Genomic DNA, 24,691 nt, shown 5'->3' with positions numbered 1-24,691 from the left:
TTGATTGCACTGTGGTCTGAGAGACAGTTTGTTATAATTTCTATTCTTTTACATTTGCTGAGGAGAGCTTTACTTCCAACTATGTGGTCAATTTTGGAATAGGTGTGGTGTGGTGCTGAAAAAAATGTATATTCTGTTGATTTGGGGTGGTGAGTTCTGTAGATGTCTATTAGGTTCACTTTGTGCAGAGCTGAGTTCAATTCCTGGATATCCTTGTTAACTTTCTGTCTCATTGATCTGTCTAATGTTGACAGTGGGGTGTTAAAATCTCCCATTATTATTGTGTGAGAGTTTAAGTCCCTTTGTAGGTCACTCAGGACTTGCTTTATGAATCTGGGTGCTCCTGTGTTGGGTGCATATATATTTAGGACAGTTAGGTCTTCTTGCTGAATTGATCCCTTTACCATTATGTAATGGCCTTCTTTGTCCCTTTTGATCTTTGTTGGTTTAAAGTCTGTTTTATCAGAGACTAGGATTGCAACCCCTGCCTTTTTTTGTTTTCCATTTGCTTGATAGATCTTCCTCCATCCCTTTATTTTGAGTCTATGTGTGTCTCTTCATGTGAGATGGGTTTCCTGAATACAGCACACTGATGGGTCCTGACTCCTTATCCAGTTTGCCAGTCTGTGTCTTTTAATTGGAGCATTTAGCCTGTTTACATTTAAAGTTAATATTGTTATGTGTGGATTTGATCCTGTCATTATGATGTTAGCTGGTTATTTTGCTCGTTAGTTGATGCAGTTTCTTCCTAGCCTTGATGGTCTTTACAATTTGGCATGTTTTTGCAGTGGCTGGTACCGGTTGTTCCTTTCCATGTTTAGTGCTTCCTTCAGGAGCTCTTTTAGGGCAGGCCTGATGGTGACAAAATCACTCAGCATTTGCTTGTCTGTAATTTGCTTTATTTCTCCTTCACTTATGAAGCTTAGTTTGGCTAGATATGAAATTCTGGGTTGAAAATTCTTTTCTTTAAGAATGTTGAATATGGGCCCCCACTCTCTTCTGGCTTGTAGAGTTTCTGCTGAGAGATCAGCTGTTAGTCTGTTGGGCTTCACTTTGTGGGTAACCCGACCTTTCTCGCTGGCCACCCTTAACATTTTTTCCTTCATTTCAACTTTGGTGAATCTGACAATTATGTGTCTTGGAGTTGCTCTTCTCAAGGAGTATCTTTGTGGCGTTCTCTGTATTTCCTGCATCTGAATGTTGGCTTGCCTTGCTAGATTGGGGAAGTTCTCCTGGATAATATCTTGCAGAGTGTTTTCCAACTTGGTTCCATTCTCCCCATCATTTTCAGGCACACCAATCAGACGTAGGTTTGGTCTTTTCACATAGTCCCAAATTTCTTGGAGGCTTTGTTTGTTTCTTTTTATTCTTTTTTCTCTAAACTTCCCTTCTTGCTTCATTTCATTCATTTTATCTTCCATCACTGATATCCTTTCTTCCAGTTGATCGCATCGACTGCCGAGACTTATGCAATCTTCGCGTAGCTCTTGATACTTGGCTTTCAGCTCCATCAGCTCCTTTAAGCCCTTCTCTCCATTGATTATTCTAGTTATCCATTCGTCCAATTTTTTTTCAAAGTTTTTAACTTCTTTGCTATTGTTTTGAATTTCCTCCCGTAGCTCGGAGTAGTTTGATCGTCTGAAGCCTTCTTCTCTCAACTCGTCAAAGTCATTCTCCGTCCAGCCTTGTTCCGTTGCTGGTGAGGAACTGCGTTCCTTTGGAGGAGGAGATGTGCTCTGCTTTTTAGAGTTTCCAGTTTTTCTGCTCTGTTTTTTCCCCATCTTTGTCTTTTTATCTACTTTTGGTCTTTGATGATGGTGATGTACAGATTGGTTTTTGGTGTGGATGTCCTTTCTGTTTGTTAGTTTTCCTTCTACCAGACAGGACCCTCAGCTGCAGGTCTGTTGGAATTTGCTAGAGGTCCACTCCAGACCCTGTTTGGCTGGGTGTCAGCAGCGGTGGCTGCAGAACAGCGGATTTTCATGAGACCACAAATTCAGCTGTCTGATAGTTCCTCTGGAAGTTTTGTCTCAGAGGAGTACCTGGCCGAGTGAGGTGTCAGTCTGTCCCTACTGGGGGTGCCTCCCAGTTAGGCTGCTCGGGGGTCAGGGTCCCACTTTAGGAGGCAGTCTGTCCGTTCTCAGATCTCCAGCTGCATGCTGGGACAACCACTACTCTCTTCAAAGCTGTCAGTCAGACAGGGACATTTAAGTCTGTGGAGGTTCCTGCTGAATTTTTGTTTGTCTGTGCCCTGCCCCCAGAGGTGGAGCCTACAGTGGCAGGCAGGCCTCCTTGAGCTGTGGTGGGCTCCACCCAGTTTGAGCTTCCTGGCTGCTTTGTTTACCTAAGCAAGCCTGGGAAATGGCGGTGCCCCTCCCCCAGCCTTGCTGCCACCTTGCAGTTTGATCTCAGACTGCTGTGCTAGCAATCAGTGAGACTCCATGGGCATAGGACCCTCCGAGCCAGGTGCGGGACACAATCTCCTGGTGTGCCGTTTTCTAAACCCATTGGAAAAGCACAGTATTAAGGTGGGACTGACCCGATTTTCCACATGCCATCTGTTACTCCTTTCTTTGACTAGGAAAGGGAACTCCTGACCCCTTGTGCTTCCCAAGTGAGGCAATGCCTCGCCCTGCTTCAGCTCGCTCACAGTGCGCTTCACCGACTGTCCTGCACCCACTGTTTGGCACTCCCTAGTGAGATGAACCCAGTACCTCAAACGGAAATGCAGAAATCACCCGTCTTCTGTGTCGCTCAGGCTCGGAGCTGTAGACCGGAGCTATTCCTATTTGGTCATCTTGGCTGGACATCTACTTACAGTAACCTTTTTAGTGTATGGATGTGCAGGTTATTCTTTAACTTCAGAGGTAATCATGATATGGTATTTTGTTGAGTACTAGCTAAAACTTCCTTTTGTTTTATTTAGGATTTTCATAATCATGAAGAAATGAAAGATCTGATGGATGAAAATTGCATTTTGAAGACAGACATTGCTATACTCGGACAGGAAATATGCACAATGAAAAATGACAATCTGGAAAAAGAAAATAAATATCTTAAGGACATTAAAATTGCTAAAGAAACAAATGCTGCCCTTGAAAAGTGTATAAAACTCAATGAGGAAGAAACAGCATTCAGGTATCAACAAGAGCTTAATGATCTCAAAGCTGAGAATGCGAGGCTCAATTCTGAACTGTTGGAAGAAAAAGAAAGCAAGAAAAGACTGGCAGCTGACGTTGAATCTTATCAGTCTAGACTGGCTGCTGCTATAAGTAAACACAGTGAAAGTGTGAAAACAGAAAGAAAGCTAAAACTTGCTTTAGAGAGAACACAAGATGTTTCTGGACAAGTAAAAATGAGTTCTGATATTTCCGAAGTAAAAGATGAGAATGAGTTTCTTACTGAACAACTTTCTAAAACGCAAATTAAATTCGACACCTTAAAAGATAAGTTCCACAAGACAAGAGATACTCTCAGAAAAAAGTCATTGGCTTTAGAAATTGTACAAAATGACCTAAGCCAAGCACAGCAGCAAATAAAGGAAATGAAAGAGATGTATCAAAATGCAGAAGCTAAAGTGAGTAAATCCACTGGAAAGTGGAACTGTGTAGAAGAGAGGATATGTGAACTCCAACGTGAAAATCTGTGGCTTGAACAGCAACTAGATGATGTTCATCAGAAAGAGGGTCTTAAAGAGATAGTAATTAATATCCAAAGAGGCTTTATTGAGAGTGGAAAGAAAGACTTCCTGCTAGAAGAGAAAAATAAGAAGCTAATGAATGAAAATAATCATTTAAAAGAAAGTCTCTTTCAATATGAGAAACAAAAAACAGAAAGAGTAGTAAGTATCAAGGAAGATAAATGTTTTCAAACTTCTAGAAAGAAAATTTAAACATTTGGTTCTGAATACATGTCGAACCTAGTTGAATATAAAAATCAACAGATAAAAAGTGTGTTTACCATAGTGTATAATTCCATTTACATGAAACATCCAGAAAAGATAAATGTATGAGACAAAAAGTAGATGAATGTTTGCCAAGGGCTGGGGTTGCAAGCTGGTAGTGACTGCTAATGGGCGTGAGGGATCTTGCAGTGATGGAAATGCTCTAAAGTTGGATTGTGGAGATGGCTGCACAACTCAGTAAATGTACTAAAAATCTTTTAACTTTATGTTAAAACAGATACATTCTATAGTATATAAATATATTTCAACAAAGCTTTTTAATAAAAAAAGGAAAAATGTGTTTACTATAGCAGCTTAGAAACATACCTTGTTTCCAGGAAATAAAAGGTAGAGGTGAGAGATGATTTACTTTGGAAAAGACATGGTGTCACCTATGAAATTTTAATAGGCACAGAGTCATATTTTAAGGTAGATAGTCCTGTACTGCTGAAATAATAATTTTAATGTCTTTATGTTGTTACATGTTAAGACCATGATGAAGTTATAAATGGAAAGTTTACACCTGAAATGAGTATTTTCAAATTAAAATTGAATTAAGTGATTTGCTTCGACACTTAATTCTAGATTTCCCAGATGAACTGAAGTGTATTGCTGTGTCTTGTAATATCTTGCTTTAAGTAGCTTTTTATATATTTTAGTTGGTATAGCTTTATTATTATTCATATTAATTTAACTTAAATCTGAAAATATGTCAGTCTCAAATTACCTATTTTTATGACCATGTAATGTTTTAAAGGCACCTACTTGTTATAAAATTATCATTTAGGGTAAATGTGATAAATTTCAGCAAAACCATATTTGATTTAGTCTTCCCACTGGTATTCATAATTTACTTTGAATATTTTTATTAATAATTAGCCCATAATTTTTATTTCAAGGCTTAATGACTATCATTTGAATATAACTTTGTCCAGTACAAAGATACTGTAGCTGCTTGTGATTTATGAGTTAGGCATTAGATCCCCATTTTCAGACTGAAGGGTGGCAGGCTTCACGTACAGTGGGAATGGAGTAATTACAGGAGGGAGTTGTAGGAGCTTGAAGTCAGAGAGGGAGGTAGAGGCCTCAAAGGCCATTGGAATTTTACTTTTATTCTGAGACAGGAATCTGTGGGAAGGATTTGAACAGGTGATTGGATATGTTAGGAACTTTGAGGTTGAGTTGAGCTTCTAAGATGATTGAATGGTGGGCTGAATCTGTTGTGTAAGTAAGAGAATACCAATTTGGCAGGAGGATAACACATTCTGCATCCCTCACTGAATTCAGTAATAAATAAAAGTGTGTACACGTGATGCAAAGAAGGTAAATTGATGTGTGTGATGATAACTTTCAAAGTAGGTATGTTAGAGTTAAATGTTATTAATATAATTTAATAATAAGGCAATTTATAAAATCAGTAACAAAAATATTTTATCAGGTGGTTGTGAGACACCTTCAACAAGAAGTGGCCAATTCCCTTAAAAAATTAACCACGTTAGAGTGTCCACTGGAAGGTACATCATGTCACATTAATTTGGATGAGACACAGGCCTCAAAGAAGAAATTATTTCAAGTGGAAAGTCAAGTATGTATGGAATTTCACATGTCGATAGTTATTCTGTAGCTGGTTGAATTATATAACATGTTTTAGGATACTAATTTTGGCAGAAGCTTGATTTTGTATTTTCATTACAATTAATTATTTCCATTTTACTATCTTTATAATGTACTTTTTTTAATGTTGTGACTTTTGTTCCACCATTTTAAAAAACGATGGCATACCTTTTCTCTTACAATATGTACTCTTGGAAAAGTTGATAATTCTACATCTTTCCTCAGAGAAAATTGACTTTTTTCCTGTTAAACATATTTTCAAGTAATTTTTGTATTGCTATGATGAGGCAGGCCCGATTAAATCAAAGGAGAATGTTTAACGGAATGTTCCAGAAAATTGTCTTATTTCTTCACTTTTGTGAATCTGTGTCTATTTATTTCACAGATTCTAGGTTAACTTGTACAGAAAGGCCATTGTACTATTTTTTGAAATGTACATGTTTTATGTTAATTTACAAACTATTTGAAAAGTTAGGCATTTTCTTTACTTATCTTTTATTTAAAATATACTATAAAAGTATAGAAATATTTAGATCTGATCTAGTATGTACATCAAAAATTGAAAGTTGAGAATGTTATCTTGATCCTGCCATTGGATTTTAAAAACAGTTTCACTGATATATAATTCATGTATCAGACATTTCAACCATTTAACATGTGCAACTCAGTATCTGTTAGTATACTCACAGCATTTTCATCACCCTGAAAAGCAACGCCACATCTCCTAGGCATGACTGCAACCTTCCTCCATGTCCCTCCACCTGCCCCTGTTGTAGGCAACCACCATCTACATTTGTCTCCATAGGTTTGCCTGTTCTGCATATTTCATATATATAGAGTTAGACAATATGTAGTCTTTTGTGACTGGCTTTTTCACTTAGCATAATGTTTTCAGAATTCATGAATGTTTTAGCACACATTGGTAGTTTATTTCTTCTTCTAGTTAAGTGATATTCTATTGCATGGCTATACTGGTTTTCCATTCATTCATCAGTTGATGGATCTTTAGATTAGTTTCTACTTTTTAGCTATTATGAAAAATGCTGCTGCAAACATTCACTTACACGATATTATGTGGACACGTGTTTTTATTTCCCTGCCATTGGACTTTATCCTCAGAGTTAATTGGGCAGGTTTCAGCACTTGTCTTGCTCGTGCTATCCTTTCTGCCCTCTCAGTTTCTGTTCATCCAGCCTCATTCATTCAGACCTGGCAGACAATTTATTTGTTTTCATGAAGCTTTCTCTGACTGTTCTGACTCTCATTGACCTTGTGCGTTAGAAATTGTTGTCTAGTCTGTGCAGAAAAACTTAGTCCTTAATTTTTCATGGCTTTTATATTTTTTATTGAAATTCATAATGAGACATTTTTTATAATATAAATTTATAATGAGATTTATAATGAGACAAATTTTATGGAAATTTATAATGAGACATAATTTTGTCTCATTATAAATTTGCATAATGGGGGAATAACATATAATATGTATGCCATCTATCCTTGCATACACTGAAAGTATTTTATCTTAGCAGTTTTTAGCATACAATTAAATACTTTATACCATACCAATTATTTCTTCTTTGACACCTTGACACAGTAAGGTTTATATTCTAAATGTATTTTTAGCAATAAATTTCAAATGTAAACCAATTAGTCTAATAGAGGAGAATCGTTCAACCACATGTTTATGTTTTTCTCACTATGAAAAAGAATCTAAATTGGCCTTTTTTCGCTATGCAGCCAGAATTGTGTTTCTGGACTGCTACCAGTTTGTCAGCTGAACAGTTCTGGCTGCAGCTTGTCTGATGCACCATAGTACAGCCCCTCAATCTGAGTGCTCAGCAGAGTGCTTGTGAAGGCAGCACCACAGCAACAGTTGCTCAGAGGGAACTGATTCAGGAGCCTTTATTTAGCAGTAGAGTCCAGGGTTTTCAGCTCAGTGTCTTCAGCCTGTCTCTGCTGGTCATGTCAGTTACGTACTATTCAATCCAGGAGGTGCTATTTACATTGTAGTACATACATAGTCATTGCCTACTGAGTCATACACAGAGAAAAGTAAGTTATAAATTATATGCCCCCCATTTGCTGCAACTCTCAGTGGTGAGAGGAATGATTCAGTGCAGCTATAGGAGACTACTTCCATTGGCATGCCACCTGCCTAACATACACAATTTTGTTAAGATATACAATAAAATTATTATGCTAATAGCAAATATTTTATGTAGCTCACTATGTTCCACATACTCTTCTAAGTGCTTCATGTTAGTCCCCAGTTAAACACCTGGTTGGGAGAGGTGGCTCATGCCAGTAATCCTAGCATTTTGGAAGGCTGAGGCAGGAGGATCGCTTGAGCTCAGGAGTTTGAGATTAGCCAGAGCAATATAGTGAGACTCTGTCTTTAAAAAAAAAGTTTTTAAAAAATAGTTAGCTGAGGCATGGTGATGCATGCCTGTAGTCCCAGCTACATTGGGAGGCTGTGGTAGGAGGGTCGCTTGAGCTTGGAATATTGAGGCTGCAGTGAGTGGTGATCAAGCCACTGCACTCCAGTCTGGGTAACAGAGGGAGAGTCTGTCTTATAAAGAAAACATTTTGTATAGATTCCCATAGAAGTGAGTTAGACATCAGGCATAGGATTGTTAGCCACTTTGATGTCTGCCTTGGGAGTAAAACATATAATAAGGGACGGCATTAAACAATCTCAATCAATAGCCTCTAACCTCTCGAGAAGGTTCTTATTTCATGAATTTCTAAGCAAGAGACTACCTGGATTAAGACATTTGGTGGACACCGTTTTGAGAAGAAGAATCTCGATTGGGAAGAAGGGAGACCTCTACTTGACTGGAGCTTCCCAGTGATATAGTTGAGTGTCCTCCAAAAGAAACTTTAGAAACTTTAGAACAAGACTTTCATCATGCCATATCTCTATGGAAAAGGAAACTCTTTAAAACAAAGGCAAACAATTGATAATCTGATTCTCATGGGAAAGTTTTCATTATAAAAGAAAAAAAGGACTGGGCATCATGGCTCACATCTGTAATCCAAACATTTTGGGAGGCTGAGGTTGGTGGATTACCTGAGGTCAGGAGTTCAAAAACAGCCTGGCCAACATGGTGAAACCCTGTCTCTACTGAAAATACAAAAAAGCCAGGCGTGGTGGTGTGCACCTGTAGTCCCAGCTACTTGGGAGGCCGATGCAGGAGAATCACTTGGACCCAGGATGTGGAAGTTGCAGTAAGCCAAGATGGCGCCACTGCACTCCAGCCTGGATGACCAGTGTGACTCCATCTCAAAAAAAAAAAGAAAAAGAAGAAAAAAAAGGGACAAAGTAGACTGGTCCAAAAAAGAAGAAAGAAAGAATAAAAGGACAAGGTATACTGGTCAATATCATAATGGTGAGACTGTCCCCCTTTGAGATTAGAAAATAACAGTATACTCAAAGTAACATCAATAAGAACCAACATAAAATAGACAAGACTCACTATCTACAAAAGTAATCTGCACCAAGTAAGATTGTATGAGCGTATGGTTGAGAATGTTGTCTATAATAGGTGTACTAGAAGGAAGAGGCCTCAAGAGAAAGGTCAGAGCTGGAAATGTAGATTAGGGAATCTAGGTCAAAGTTTTGAGATTTTAGGAGTCCTGAGGGAATTTAAAAAGTGGAATAGCATCCGGGCATGGTGACTCACACCCGTAATCCCAGTACTTTGGGACGCCAAGGCAGGCAGATCATGAGGTCAGGAGTTCAAGATCAGTCTGGCCAACATAGTGAAACCCCATCTCTACTAAAAATATGAAAAATTAGCTGGGCGTGGTAGTACAAGCCTGTAATCCTAGCTACTTGGGAGGGTTAGGCAGGAGAATCGCTTGAATCCAGGAGGCGGAGGTTGCTGTGAGCTGAGATCATGCCACTGCACTCCAGCCTGGGTGACAGTGGGGGACTCCATCTCAAAAACTAACAAACAAACAAACAAACAAACAAACAAAAAACAGAAAGGAATAGGGCTGAAGAACAGAGGTTGCTGCATTTAGAAATGAAGTGGGGCCAGAGGAATAGAAAGGGATAGGGCTGAAGAACAGAGGTTGCTGCATTTAGAAAGGAAGCGGGGTCAGAGAAGCAAAGAGAACATTTTGTCACTGCTTGCAGTTTCTGCTGAGTAAAGCCGGATAAAGTCCTTCATGACCCTTGGACTTTTTTATTGGAATTATTAAAAATCAGATTTCAATATAAAAAACACAATAAGTGATGAAAAATAGATTTCTGAATGAGACCATGTGTCATAGAGTACAGTGGAAGGGGAGAAACAGGATAATGGAAAAGCCACAAAAAGTAGACAAAAGTTGTTTTTGTTTATAATAGAAAAAAAATAAACTTTATTTAAAGAGAAATGGTTAAGAGAAAGGGAAAAACTGAAACCTGTGGGTGAATACTTACAGAGAATGACAGTATTTAGCTCAGCCTGAAGACGGATGAGGATCAAAAATGTAATGGGAACTAGATAAGAGTTTTCTAAAAATCATTTTAGTAAGATGTAATTTAAGAAAACTTGGAATATCTTAAACTATTAATGACAATGTTTCTAGAGCATCTTTAAAAACTAAAATGTAAATATAACTACTCTTTTTTTTTTTTTTTTACTAACCCTTAGTATTTTATGTGTAAAAACCCTCATTTGTAACAAACATTTTTGGCAGTTTAAATTTCAGAAAACATAATGACGGAAAGTATGAATCATATTTAGCAGTTTTAAGAAAAGTGGCTGTTTTTGAAATCTTCCCTTATTGGCATCAGGTTTATAAAATGCACTTTATACCCCTGCCTAAATACATATTGCTCATCAACTTATGAGAAATAATATTTTTAAGATAAAAGAGGTCTCTAGATTTTACAAAAATAATTTTAAACACTTTTTCTTAAGCCTGAAGGAAAAAATGAAGAATTAAGAAAACTTTTTCAGTTAATATCATCACTGGAGTATAATGTGAATCGAATAAGAAAGAAAAATCGTGAATTAGAAGAAGAGGCAACTGGGTATGGTTTTCATATTGTAGAACATGTTAACCATTTATTAAGATTTAACTCTAATTTTACTCGACTAAAACCGAGATACAAATTCATTTTATGTCTGCATTTTCATAATTAAATGAATTCTATTTTAAAATATATTTCAGAAACTCACAACACAACTTTATAGGCATGTGTGTCATGGGGCTGGGAGTCAGCTGAGCTGCGGGGGCAAGGTTGGGATAAAAAAATTTATATTAAAAATATGTATAAAAGAGAAACACAACATAATCTTAAAATTTTTTTGAATGCCAAAATATTATATATTCTTTTTTCTTTTTTTTTTTTTTGAGACAGAGTCTGGCTCTGTCTCCCAGGCTGGAGTGCAATGGCGCCATCTCAGCTCACTGCAACCTACCCCTCCATGCAGTTCTCCTGCCTCAGCCTCCTGAGTAGCTGGGATTACAGGTGTGTGCCACCACGCCTGGCTAATTTTTGTATTTTTAGTAGAGACGGAGTTTTGCCAAGGTGGTCAGGCTGGTCTCAAACTCCTGACCTCGTGATCTGCCCGCCTCAGTCTCCCAAAGTGGCGTGAGCCACCATGCGGGGCCACTTATTCTTTAATGATTTTGAAAACAATGACAAAGCCTTGGACATATAACATCAAGTGCACTCTTCATTGTCTAGTTTGAATTTTTATTTCTGAAGATATTTTTACTGTCTGTGGTCATCTTCCTTTTGTAGTATCCTCTGCTGCATTCAAATTATTTAAAGAAGACCTATTGTGTCATTCTTTAACATCAAAATTTATCTTGATATGTAGCTTATATTTTGTTTGTGCTTCTTTCTCTTTCTTTTAGATATAAAACATATCATGGAAATTTACTCATTTTACACAGATACCTCCGTTATATACATGAAGTATATATGTTATTAAACTTCTGTTTTAGAGACATAAATTTCATATATAGAGAAATATATGTATAACTTAAAAGTAAAATGAGCATTCTTGTTTTGATCACAAATTTTTTTTAAAAAATGGAATGTGCCTTTGAAGCCCTGAACACAGCAACTTTTCTGTTTATTTACTGAGCACTTAAGCTGGTTCTCTGATTCTCGTTGACGTTTTTCTGTCATTGCCTTTCTCTACATGGTTTTGTATCTCTTTCATTTTGTTGACATTATGTCAGCAAAGATCTCTAGATCTCTTCTTCAGAGTCTTTAAATTGTCACACATCTCTCTGCCCCTTTCCTTTTTTCTAAAACTGCCTGTTTCCTTTTTCTCCTCAACTCAGATATTAAAGATGTTTTCTTCTCTTTTTCTACATTGAATGATCTCCTTGATGCTTTTTGTGTGTACTTTTTTTCTTCTTATAGACTGTGGTCAATGAGTATCAAAATGTATTTTTGTGTCTTTTTCAAACGTGTGTGTTTTACTTTTTTATCTTGGTTGATCATTTCTGGGTTATGTCTTATACTTAGTAATAGGTTATTTCATCTTAGCATACCAACATGGATATGAATAGTTTGTTTACAAAATGTGAATGGTTAGACCAGGTGTGGTGGCTCACACTTGTAATCCCAGCACTTTGGGAGGCCAAGGTGGGTGGATCAATTGAGGTCAGGAGTTCAAGACCAGTCTGACCAACATGGTGAAACCCCATCTCTACTAAAAATGCAAAATGAGCCAGGCGTGGTGGTACGTGCCTGTAATGCCAGATACTTGGGAGGCTGAGGCAGGAGAATCACACGAATCCAGGAGGCAGAGATTGCAGTGAGCCAAGATCACACCATTGCATTTCAACCTGGGCAGCAAGAGTGAAATTCCATCTCAAAAAAAAAAAACAACAAAAAACTGTATGGTTATAATATCACTTTACCTGCCATATATGCCATAAAATTGTTCTTCATATTACTTATCTAAGATTATAATTTCATATAGAATGCTTCCAAACTGCTCAGTTGAGACTGAAAGGATCATAGTTTATAGATGTGTTTCTTTGATATGCCATAACATAATATCTGTTTAAACAATTATTAAATATTTACTCTTAAAAATACTTGACTTACTAATTCTGTACATTTCTGCAGATATAAGAAACTCCTGGAAATGACAATAAATATGTTAAATGTATTTGGAAATGAACACTTCGGTTGCCATGGAGACTTAAAAACAGATCAACTGAAAATGGATGTTCTGATTAAGAAGCTAAAACATAAGGTAATTTTTTTTTAATTTATTTTATCTTAAGGTCTAGATTACATGTGCGAGACGTGCAGGTTTGTTGAATAGGTAAACGTGTGCCATGACGGTTTGCTGCACCTATCAATCCATCATCTAGATATTAAGCCCCACAGGCATTAGCTATTGATCTTGATGCTCTGCTTCCTGACCCCAACAGGCCCCAGTGTTTGTTTTTTCCCCTCCCTGAGTCCATGTGCTCTCATTGTTCAGCTCCCACTTATAAGTGAGAAGATGTAGTGTTTGTTTTTTGGTTGCTGCATTAGTTTGCTGAGGATAACAGCTTTGAGTTCATCCACGTCCCTGCAAAGAGCATGATATCATTCATTTTTATGGCTCCATAGTGTTCCATGGTGTGTATATACCACATTTTCTTTATCCCATCTATCACTGATGGACATCTGCATTGATTCTATGTCTTTGCTATTGTGAATAGTGCTGCAATGAACATACAAATGCATGTATCTTTATAATAGAACAATTTATATTCCAACATACGGTAATTTTAATTCAGTTTTGGGATTAAAAAGTCACATAATTTGGGAAAATGTTAATAACGGAAAAACCCAAATTCTGCCAAAATATGTTGAGAAAATAGAGGATAAATATATCTTTTCAGACTTTAAATTCATCAGGCTCTTAGTTAATCTTCCCCAGATCTGGGAAGACCTAGAAGGGGAGAGATTGGGCTTCATTAATGAGGGCCATTTCAATCTCTTGGCCCTGCAGCAGCCATTTCAAAATATGCCAAAAAATATGTTTTGGGGTTAAATATTTTGATTTCCTTCAGCTTCTTCTCTCTGTGATGCTGTACCAGAATCAGGTTAGAAAGTAAGCCACATTATAAGTTAATAAGACCCATCTGATGAGATTTGGTGGTTTGAAGCATGTGATTCCCAGACTCTTTAGATAGAAATTGGGGCCAAAGAAAACAAGGTCTTATTCTTCAATGTAAATCTCTCAGTGCTTTAAGCGGTGAAAGAAAGATTTTTCATTTAATTTTACAGACTTGATACTAATGAAAAGGATAGTTTTTAAAATATAAATCTTTTTTTTTTCTATAAAAAGGACATGCTGTTGATTCTCTTATGTCCTGAACTCTGGCCAGTGATCTGAAACCAAGCAGTACCTGTCTCCAGATCACTAGCACCAAATTAATTTGGGGGGGCTTGGTAAGAGGTTTATTGAGAAATAATGAACACACCATACAATTCCCTCATTTAAAATATACAAGTCATTGACTTTAGTATTTTCAGAAAGTTATGCAGTCATCATTACAATCAATTTTAGAACATTTTAATCATCCTGAAAACAAACCCCACATTATTTAGCCATCTTCACTGGTTTTCCCTTCCTCCCTCAGCCCTAGGGAACCACCCACCTTCTTTGTATAGATTTGCCTATAAACCTCTGATATGAAAAGCAAGTGGTCTGCTGTGACTGGCTTATTTCACTTAGCATAATTTTTCATGTTGCATCTGTGCTGTAGCAGGTATTGATGCTGGGTTTTTGCTCCTTAGTTCAGCTACATCTGGGTTCTTCTCTCATGACCAGGAAAAATTAAGCACGCAGACACATTGAGGAGGACGGAATTTATTATGTGAAAGGAAAGCGCTCAGCAAAGAGAGGGGTCCTGCAAACAGGTTTCCACCTCACAATTGAATACCAGGAGCACATGAGCTGAAGCGGCCTGGCTCCTCCCCTGCATAAGGTGTGAATTCCTGGTGGCTCCACCCCATCCCCCCAGTGCATGTGGGCCTCCGGTCTGCTGCAGGCATGTCCAGGCAAGACAAGTCCAGGTTCCCTTATCTGCACATAACATCTGGTGTAAACACTTGTGGGGCTGGTTGGAGATTCTCTGGGGACCCTTTGGTATCTGCCTAGGCATTTTGCTGTCTCCTCCTAATACAGTATCTGTACTTAATTTCTTCTTATTGCTGAGTAATATTCCATTGTATGGATACATCAAACAGTTTATTTATCCATTCACCAGGTGATGGACCTTTGGGCACTTTCCCACCCAAATGTGATAGACGTTCTGGTTCTTTCCACTTTTTGACTCCTGTTAATAACGCTGCTGTAAACATTTATGGATGAGTTTTTGTGCTTGCATATGTTTTTATTTTTCTGGAGTATATACTTGTGAGTGGAATTTCTGGGTCATAGGGTAACTTCATGCTTAACCTTTTAAGGAGCTGCCCGTTTGTTTTCCAAAGTGGCTGCATCACTTTACATTCCCAGCAGCATTAGATCAGGGTTTTAATTTCTTTACATTTTTCCTAACACTTACTCTTTTTTCTTGAGCAAAGATTTTATCCTGTGATGTGAAGTGATACCACATGTGGTTTTGATTTACATTTTCCTAATGACTAATTACATCAAGCATCTATTAATGTGCTTCTCCATCTTTATATCTTCTTTGCACATATATCTATTCAAAATCTTTGCCCATTTTAAAAATTGGGTTATCTTATTTATTAATTGCAAGAGTTATTTATGTTTCCTATATATGTAAGTCCCTTATCAGATATACGCTTTTCAAATACTTTCTTCTACTTGGCATCTTGCCTTTTCACTTCTTGATACTGTCTTCTCAGGCACAGCAGTTTTCAATTTTGAAGTCCATTGAATCCATTTTTCCTTTGAAGTCATAGCTAAGAAAACACTGCCAAATGCAGTCACTAAGATTTATGGCAGTGTTTTCTTCTGAGGGTTTAATAGTTTTAGCTGTTACAGTTAACTGTTTTATTCTGAGCTAATTTTTAAATAAGATATTTGGTCGAACTTTATTTTTTGCGTATGGATACCCAGTTGTCCCAGCACCGTTTGCTGAAAAGACTATTCTTTTCCCATTTTATTCTTTTGTTAAGCTTGTATAAAATCAATTGATTGTCAATGTGCAGGTTTATTTTTAGATTATTAATTCTTAGCTTGTTTATGTCTATTCTTATGTCAAGGCCAAATCGAATTTAATGAGAAGTTTTTTTCAATCATGTTGCATATTACCAGTTGTCTTATGTCATAATAAAAATTAAATTTAGTGGAATATCTTTAACTTCACTTTTTGTGTCACAAAGGAGTCTCTGGCCAGCTTATACCTTACTTACTCTAAGACATGATGGGAAGCCAGGCTTACAAGACACACTTAATTTCTTTTTTTCTCCATTCAAACCTTTAGTCTCTTTTCCATTGCCTCCCGCTATAGTTATATTTTCAGTAAGTTTTGGTCACAGGATCTGCTGACATAGTCTAATATTTAGTGCATTATGTTTTACTAATTCATTATAATTCATAGAATCTTCCATAGATGTTTACCATCTAGGGAGGAGAAGTTTAAGTCTGAGCCACCAGCTTTCCTCTGTGGAAATCAAGTGAAGTCATCATCTTGCAGTTCACAGACCCTCTTTCCACCTGGCAGCTGGTTCTCTTGGGTAGCACTGTGGCTAATCCTTTTCTTGGTGCAGATCTTGCATTCTCAGAAACCACAGTTCCCTGTATTGACCACCTTTTACTGAAACAGAGATGCACAGCTCTGCTTTCTAGCTCAGTAGAGGATTCTTGGAATAAAAAGTTTAACTCATTCCAAGAAAAAGTCTTAGGAGTGCAGCACTTCAAAATCAGGTAATGTTCAGGCAATTTATCAGAGACACATAGTAGATTAGTATTTTGACTTTCAAAATTTCTGAGCCAAGTTGTGTGCTATAGAGAAGAATTGTGGCAAAACATAGAGATGGGATGGTCTTAACTTCTCCATACAAACAAGCTTGGAGTAAGGTAAAGGAGAAATTGCATCTGATGTCTAACACTCAAAACACACTATGTTTATTTTACTTCTGTGAAGACTAAAAATCATTCCATAATGTTCTCCTTATTTCCTCATTTAGAAAAGAAAATGAAAATTGAATACTAGGTTGATTAATAAATACTCAAAGCTGCTTCTTTTAGAATTTTAGTTAATTGAAATCAGGTAAATGTCTGATTTTGGCTATGTAAACAAGTACTTCTAGTTGTTTTTCAAATCATACGTCTTCTTGCTTCCCAGTATTATTTCCTAACTTGAGGGGAAATTGTAAGGAGACACCCTTGCCTTGTTATCAGAGTTCATTATTGAAGGGGTTTTAGGAGAAGTTCCTCCTCAGCAGCTTATGTCTCTCTCCTGGTTATCTGCTGCTTCTCAATAATGTTTGACATCAATAAATAAATCTCAACATTTATTAGATCCTACTTTGAAGGAGACTATTTTCTGCTGCGTAAGTTATGTTTCTTGTTGTCTCTTTTTAAAACTTATTTTTCTAACAATTAGCCAGAGTCTTGTGGCTTGAAAGAAAAATATTTATTTTGTTCATGAACCTGTGGTTTGGGAAAAACTTGGCCAGGACAGCTTGTCTCTGCTCCCTTCAGCTTCCCTAGGAACAGCTGCTCAGTTGGGGAAATGGAATCCTCTGAAGCTTTGCTCACCCACGTGTTTGATGGTTGATGCTGGCCATCGGCTGTAAACTTGGTTGGGACAGGCAGCATGAACACTGACACAGGCACTTTCAGGCTCTCTTTGTGGCCTGATGTCTCTCACAATTGGGGCTGGGTTCCAGGGGAAAACAGTCTGAGATAGGGAAGCCACATGGTATCCCTTTTACTACATTCTACTCATTAGAAGGAAGTCAGTAAGGCTGGCCCATATTCTGTTTTTTAAATGGGATGAATGTAGCTTCTCTTTTGTTTTAATTGATACATATATACATAATTATGGGGTATAGAGTGATATTTTTATACACATATACAGTGTGTAATGATCAAGCTAACTAGCACATTTACTACTTCAACCATTTTTCATTTCTTTGAATTGTGAACATTCAAAATCTTCTGGCTTTTTAAAAACATACAATAAATCATAGTTAACCATATTCACCCTACAATGCCACAGAACACCAGAACTCATTCCTCTTATCTAACTGTAATTCTGTATCCATTAACTAGCCTCGCCTCCCCTACTTCTATGAGCTTTTTTTGTTGTTGTTGTTAAGAGACAGGGTCTTGCTAGTGTAGTCTGGGCTCTGGGCAACTGTAGTCACCCAGACTGGAGACAGTGGTTTGATCATAGTTCACTGCAGCCTCAAACTCTTGGGCTCATGTGATCCTCACACCTCAGCCTCCTGAGCAGCTGGGATTATGGGCATGCCCCATTGCACCTGTCCGATTTTTGACTTTTAGAGATATCTCCCTACGTTGCCCAGGGTGCTCTGGAACTTTTGGCCTCAAATGATTCCCCTGCCTTGGTCTTACAAAGTGCTGGGAAATTACAGGCATCAGCCATATTGCCCAGCCCTCAATTTTCCTTTAGCTCCCACACATGAGTAAGAATGTGCAGTATTTATCTTTCTGTGTCTGCACTTAACATAACATCGCTCAGACTGATCCACGTGGCCACGAATAACAGGATTTAATTCCTTTATATGGTGAATAGTATTCCATTGTGTATGTGTGCCACAGTTTTTCGTCCATTCATTTGGTGATGGACATGTAGGTTGATTCCACACATAAGCTGTTGTGAATAGTGCTACAGTAAACATATGAGGACAGGTATCCTTTTGATCTATTGTTTTCTTTTCTATTGCCTGAATACCCAGTAGTGGGGTTGCTGGATCCCTCGGCAGTCCCATTATTTTTTTTTTGAGAAAACCTCATGTTGTTCTCTCTAGTGGCTGCACTAATTTACCTTCCCACCAACAGCATGTAAGAGTTTACTGTTCTCTGGAGACTCACCAGCATTTGTTATTTTTTTTGTCTTTTCAATGACAACAGTTTATTCAAATTGAAGCAAGATTATGTCACGTTGTAGATTTGACTTGTATTTCCCTGAGGATTAGTGATACTGAGCATTTTAAAATTTATTTATTGGCTATTTGTATTTCTTTTTCTAAAAAAAGTATAGTTAGATATTTTGCCCAATTTTAAACTCAGATATTTTTTTTACTGTGAAGTTGAGTTTTTTTGTATATTTTGTATATTAGTCCCTTATTAGATGAATAGCTTGACAATATTTTCTCCCATTCTACAGGTTTTCTCTTCACTCAGTTGTTTGCTGGACAGAAGCTCTTTAGCTTAATGTAGTACCATTTGTCTATCATTTGTCTTTTGCCTATGCTTCTGATGTCTTACCCATAAAAATCTTTGTGCAGACTAATGTCATCAAGCATTTTCCCTATGTTTACTTACAGTAGTTTGATAATTTTGGGCCTTACATTTCAGTCTTCAATCGATTCTGGGTTTATGTTGTTATATGGTGTTACATAGGAAGCTAGTATCATTCTTCTGCATATGGATATTTAGTTTTCCCAGTGCCATTCATTTGAAGAGGCTGTCCTTTCCCCAGTGTATGTTCTTGGCATGTTCGTCCAAAATCAGTTGGCTGGAAATATGTGGATTTATTTCTGGGTGCCGTATTCTATGGCCTTTACCCCAAGAATCATTACTTCTTAAAATGCAATTCAAATTAGCATGAAACATTTGCAGTTTAAGGAAAGGCTTATGGCATCAGAATCCTTAATTATAGGATTCATTATTTTGTGTTTTTTTGAGATAGGATCTTTGTCATCCAGGCAGAAGGGCAGTGATAATAATTCACTGCAGCCCTGAACTCTGGGTACAAGCCATCCTTTTGCCTCAGTCTCCCAAATAGCTGTATCTACAGGCATGAGCCACCATGCCCGGCTAATTAAAAAAATTTTTTTTGTAGAGTTGGGGGTCTCACTATGTTGCTCTGGCTGATCTCAAATTCCTAGCCTCAAGTGATCTTTCTTCCACAGCTTTTTAAAGTGCTAGGATTACAGGCGTGAGCCATCATGCCTAGTATAGAGTGTAAAATTATTTTCAAAGTCTTATTCCTAGAGCCATTTATTGACTTTGGCCTAAATAACTCAATATGATATCTCTGAAACTTTTTTTGACATACTGTGGGGAATGATAATGAGGGAAGAGGGTTAGACACTTTTTACTAGGAGATAACTTTGTGCCATTTAAGGAGGAACAAAAATGAATTATCAGAAAAATAATAGTAAGATGAAGTACAAAAGTTCTGTGGCAAAGATGATGATAGTAAAGAATATATTTTTATGGCTCATGGTAGCTTTAACTTTGTTCTTAAAATTCTGAGTAATTTAAGGGTTCACATTTGAAGAGTCTGCTGCATTACAGATAACATTTTATTGCAAGTAAATGCATTTCAAAATTTGCTATTGGTTTTGTATTAGATTATTCTCAGCCTACTTCATTATCAAGCTATACTATTTTATTCATGCAGTTTGATGATCTTATGGCAGAGAAGGAAGCTGTATCTTCAAAATGTGTCAGTTTGGCTAAAGACAATCAAGTTCTTCAACAGGAGTTATTATCTATGAAAAAAGTACAACAGGAATGTGAAAAACTTGAGGAGGATAAAAAGATGTTGGAAGAAGAAATATTAAATCTTAAGACACATGTGGAAAACAGTACGGTAGAACTTAGTAAACTACAAGAATATAAATCAGAGCTAGATGAAAGGGCAATGCAAGCAGTAGAAAAATTAGAAGAAATCCATTTACAGGTTAGTTGTTTATATCAGGTAAGTTTACCTGTAATGTGCTTTCATTTATTTCACTGCAAATTATATTTTGGATATAGTGCTTCCTCTGCCTCTCTTGTAGCAATCTGCTTTGTAGAGTTTTGGAAAAAAAGTGACATCTGTTTTTTCTTTTAAATATTTACATTTCCATTATTATTATAACAAAATCAATCTTTCAGAGTAATGATTCTCATTATGGAGTCATTTGATGATTAAGACCAGTTGGCATAGGAAAAAATTGTGATTTAGAAATTATGTGATACTTTTGAATTGGTCTTAAGCTACATTGTTCATTGATCACTTTTTAAAATTATGAATGGATTCTATTACTTTTTATGTGACCAGATTACATTAATACTAACATAATTATGATATCAAATTTTTATAAATCAGATTTAATTCTGAATTCAGTTATTAGTTTTGATACTGCTGAAATATTTTAAGCTTCAGCCTCTTTTTTAACATATTAAAAAATGCTCTTTGAATCACTGACTCAAAATGAAAGGCAACAAACATATAATAATTAGGTTATAATTGTTTTAAAAGTATATTCTTTTCCTTTGTTTTAGGAACAAGTACAATATAAAAAACAATTAGAGAAGTTAAACAAGGATAATATGGCTTCACTAAATAAGAAGGAACTCACATTTAAAGATTTGGAATGTAAATTCTACAAAATGAAAACTGCTTATGAAGAGGTTACAACTGAGTTAGAAGAATATAAGGAAGCCTTTGCAGCAGCACTGAAAGCTAACAATTCCATGTCAAAAGAATTAACAAAGTAAGTCAAAACATACACTCATAGAAAATGAATTAAGCTCATTAATTTCTTTCAAAAGCATAATTTTTAGTGAGACGGCTTCAGGATATTAGTAGGAAGGGAATGCTAATTTGAGAATGCAATTTTGAAAAATAATATTAGTAGAGGTGGAGACAAGATGGCCGAATAGGAACAGCTCCAGGCTACAGCTCCCAGTGTGAGTGAGGCAGAAGACGGGCGATTTCTGCATTTCCATCTGAGGTACCGGGTTCATCTCACTAGGGAGTGCCAAACAGTGGGTGCAGGACAGCCGGTGCAGCGCACCATGCGCGAGCCAAAGCAGGGTGAGGCATTGCCTCACTCGGGAAGTGCAAGTGGTCAGGGAGTTCCCTTTCCTAGTCAGAGAAAGGGGTAACAGACGGCACCTGGAAAATCGGGTCACTCCCACCCTAATATGGCGTTTTTCCAAAAGGCTTGGAAAACATCACGCCAGGAGATTGTGTCCCGCACCTGGCTCAGAGGGTCCTATGCCCACGGAGTCTCACTGATTGCTAGCACAGCAGTCTGAGATCAAACTGCAAGGTGGCAGCGAGGCCGGGGGAGGGGCGCCCGCCATTACCAAGGCTTGAGTAGGTAAACAAAGCAGCCAGGAAGCTCGAACTGGGTGGAGCCCACCACAGCTCAAGGAGGCCTGCCTGCCTCTGTAGGCTCCACCTCTGGGGGCAGGGCACAGACAAACAAAAAGACAGCAGGAACCTCTGCAGTCTTAAATGTCCCTGTCTGACAGCTTTGAAGAGAGTAGTGGTTCTCCCAGCACACAGCTGGAGATCTGAGAATGGGCAGACTGCCTCCTAATGTGGGTCCCTGACCCCCAGAGCAGCCTAACTGGGAGGCACCCCCCAGTAGGGACAGACTGACACCTCACTCAGCCAGGTACTCCTCTGAGACAAAACTTCCAGCAGAACTATCAGACAGCTGAATTTGCAGTCCACGAAAATCCGCTGTTCTGCAGCCACCGCTGCTGACATCCAGCAAAACAGGGTCAGGAGTGGACCTCCAGCAAACTCCAACAGACCTGCAGCTGAGGTTCCTGTCTGGTAGAAGGAAAACTAACAAACAGAAAGGACACCCACACCAAAATCCCATCTGTACATCACCATCATCAAAGACCAAAAGTAGATAAAACCACAAAGATGGGGAAAAAACAGAGCAGAAAAACTGGAAATTCTAAAAAGCAGGGTACCTCTCCTCCTCCAAAGGAATGCAGTTCCTTACCAGCAATGGAACAAGGCTGGATGGAGAATGACTTTGACAAGTTGAGAGAAGAAGGCTTCAGACAATCAAGCTACTCCGAGCTATGGGAGGAAATTTAAACCAATGGCAAAGAAGTTAAAAACTTTGAAAAAAAATAGATGAATGTTTAACTAGATAACCAATGCAGAGAAGGGCTTAAAGGAGCTGATGGAGCTGAAAGCCAAGTTTCGAGAACTACGTGAAGATTGCAGAAGCCTCGAAAGCCGATGTGACCAACTGGAAGAGAGGGTATCCGCAATGGAAGATGAAATGAATGAAATGAAGCAAGAAGAGAAGTTAGAGAAAAAAGAATAAAAAGAAACGAACAAAGCCTCCAAGAAATATGGGACTATGTGAAAAGACCAAACCTACATCTAACTGGTGTACCTGAAAGTGACAGGGAGAATGGAACCAAGTTGGAAAACACTCTGCGAGATATTATCCAGGAGAACTTCCCCAATCTAGCAAGGCAGGCCAACATTCAGATTCAGGAAATACAGAGAATGCCACAAAGATACTCCTCGAGAAGAGCAACTCCAGGACACATAATTGTCAGATTCACCAAAGTTGAAATGAAGGAAAAAATGTTAAGTGCGGCCAGCGAGAAAGGTCGGGTTACCCACAAAGGGAAGCCCATCAGACTAACAGCTGATCTCTCGGCAGAAACTCTACAAGCCAGAAGAGAGTGGGGGCCAATATTCAACATTCTTAAAGAAAAGAATTTTCAACCCAGAATCTCATATCCAGCCAAACTAAGCTTCATAAGTGAAGGAGAAATAAAATACTTTACGGACAAGCAAAAGCTGAGTGATTTTGTCACCATCAGGCCTGCCCTAAAAGAGCTCCTGAAGGAAGCACTAAACATGGAGAGGAACAACCGGTACCAGCCACTGCAAAAACATGCCAAATTGCAAAGACCATGAAGGCTAGGAAGAAACTGCATCAACTAATGAGCAAAATAACCAGCTGACATCATAATGACAGCATCAAATCCACACATAACGATGTTAACCTTAAATGAAAATGGGCTAAATGCTCCAATTAAAAGGCACAGACTGCAAATTGGATAAGGAGTCAAGACCCATCAGTGTGCTGTATTCAGGAAACCCATCTCACATGCACAGACACACATAGACTCAAAATAAAGGGATGGAGAAAGATCTATCAAGCAAATGGAAAACAAAAAAGGCAGGGGTTGCAATCCTAGTCTCTGATAAAATAGACTTTAAACCAACAAAGATCAAAAGAGACAAAGAAGGTCAGTACGTAACGGTAAAGGGATCAATTCAACAAGAAGAGCTAACTGTCCTAAATATATATGTACCCAACACAGGAGCACCTAGATTCATAAAGCAAGTCCTGAGTGGCCTACAAAGGGACTTAAACTCCCACACAATAATAACGGGAGATTTTAACACCCCACTGTCAACATTAGACAGATCAACGAGACAGAAAGTTAAGGATACCCAGGAATTGAACTCAGCTCTGCAGCAAGCGGACCTAATAGACATCTACAGAACTCTCCACCCCAAATCAACAGAATATACATTTTTGTCAGCACCACACCACACCTATTCCAAAATTGACCACATAGTTGGAAGTAAAGCACTCCTCAGCAAATGTAAAAGAACAGAAATTATAACCAACTGTCTCTCAGACCACAGTGCAATCAAACTAGAACTCAGGATTAAGAAACTCACTCAAAACTGCTCAACTACATGGAAACTGAACAACCTGCTCCTGAATGACTACTGGGTACATAACGAAATGAAGGCAGAAATAAGGATGTTCTTTGAAACCAACAAGAACAAAGACACAACATACCAGAATCTCTGGGACACACTCAAAGCAGTGTATAGAGGGAAATTTATAGCACTAACTGCCCACAAGAGAAAGCAGGAAAGATCCAAATTTGACACCCTAACATCACAATTAAAAGAACTAGAAAAGCAAGAGGAAACACATTCAAAAGCTAGCAGAAGGCTAGAAATAACTAAAATCAGAGCAGAACTGAAGGAAATAGAGACACAAAAAGTCCTTCAAAAAATTAATGAATCCAGGAGCTGGTTTTTTGAAAAGATCAACAAAATTGTTAGACCACTAGCAAGATTAATAAAGAAGAAAAGAGAGAAGAATCAAATAGATGCAATATAAAATGATAAAGGGGTTACCACCACCAATCCCACAGAAATACAATCTACCATCAGAGAATACTACAAACACCTCCACGCAAATAAACT

At 37.8% G+C, this 24,691-nt stretch overlaps 1 protein-coding gene across 1 annotated transcript in view; it reads left to right on the top strand.

The window, feature by feature from the left end:
• The window catches only part of LOC129461014 (ankyrin repeat domain-containing protein 18A-like), a 64,892-nt gene that overhangs the window by 27,814 nt on the left and 12,387 nt on the right, over positions 1-24,691 (top strand). The window contains 6 exon segments of the mRNA XM_055239774.2: positions 2,927-3,841; positions 5,382-5,528; positions 10,474-10,586; positions 12,651-12,780; positions 20,099-20,380; positions 20,968-21,179. Of these exon segments, the coding sequence (XP_055095749.2) occupies positions 2,927-3,841; positions 5,382-5,528; positions 10,474-10,586; positions 12,651-12,780; positions 20,099-20,380; positions 20,968-21,179 (1,799 nt within the window).

This window comes from Symphalangus syndactylus, chromosome 1 (assembly GCF_028878055.3).
Source record: "Symphalangus syndactylus isolate Jambi chromosome 1, NHGRI_mSymSyn1-v2.1_pri, whole genome shotgun sequence".
Lineage (NCBI taxonomy): Eukaryota > Metazoa > Chordata > Mammalia > Primates > Hylobatidae > Symphalangus > Symphalangus syndactylus.
This window is presented reverse-complemented; position numbering and strand designations above follow the sequence as displayed.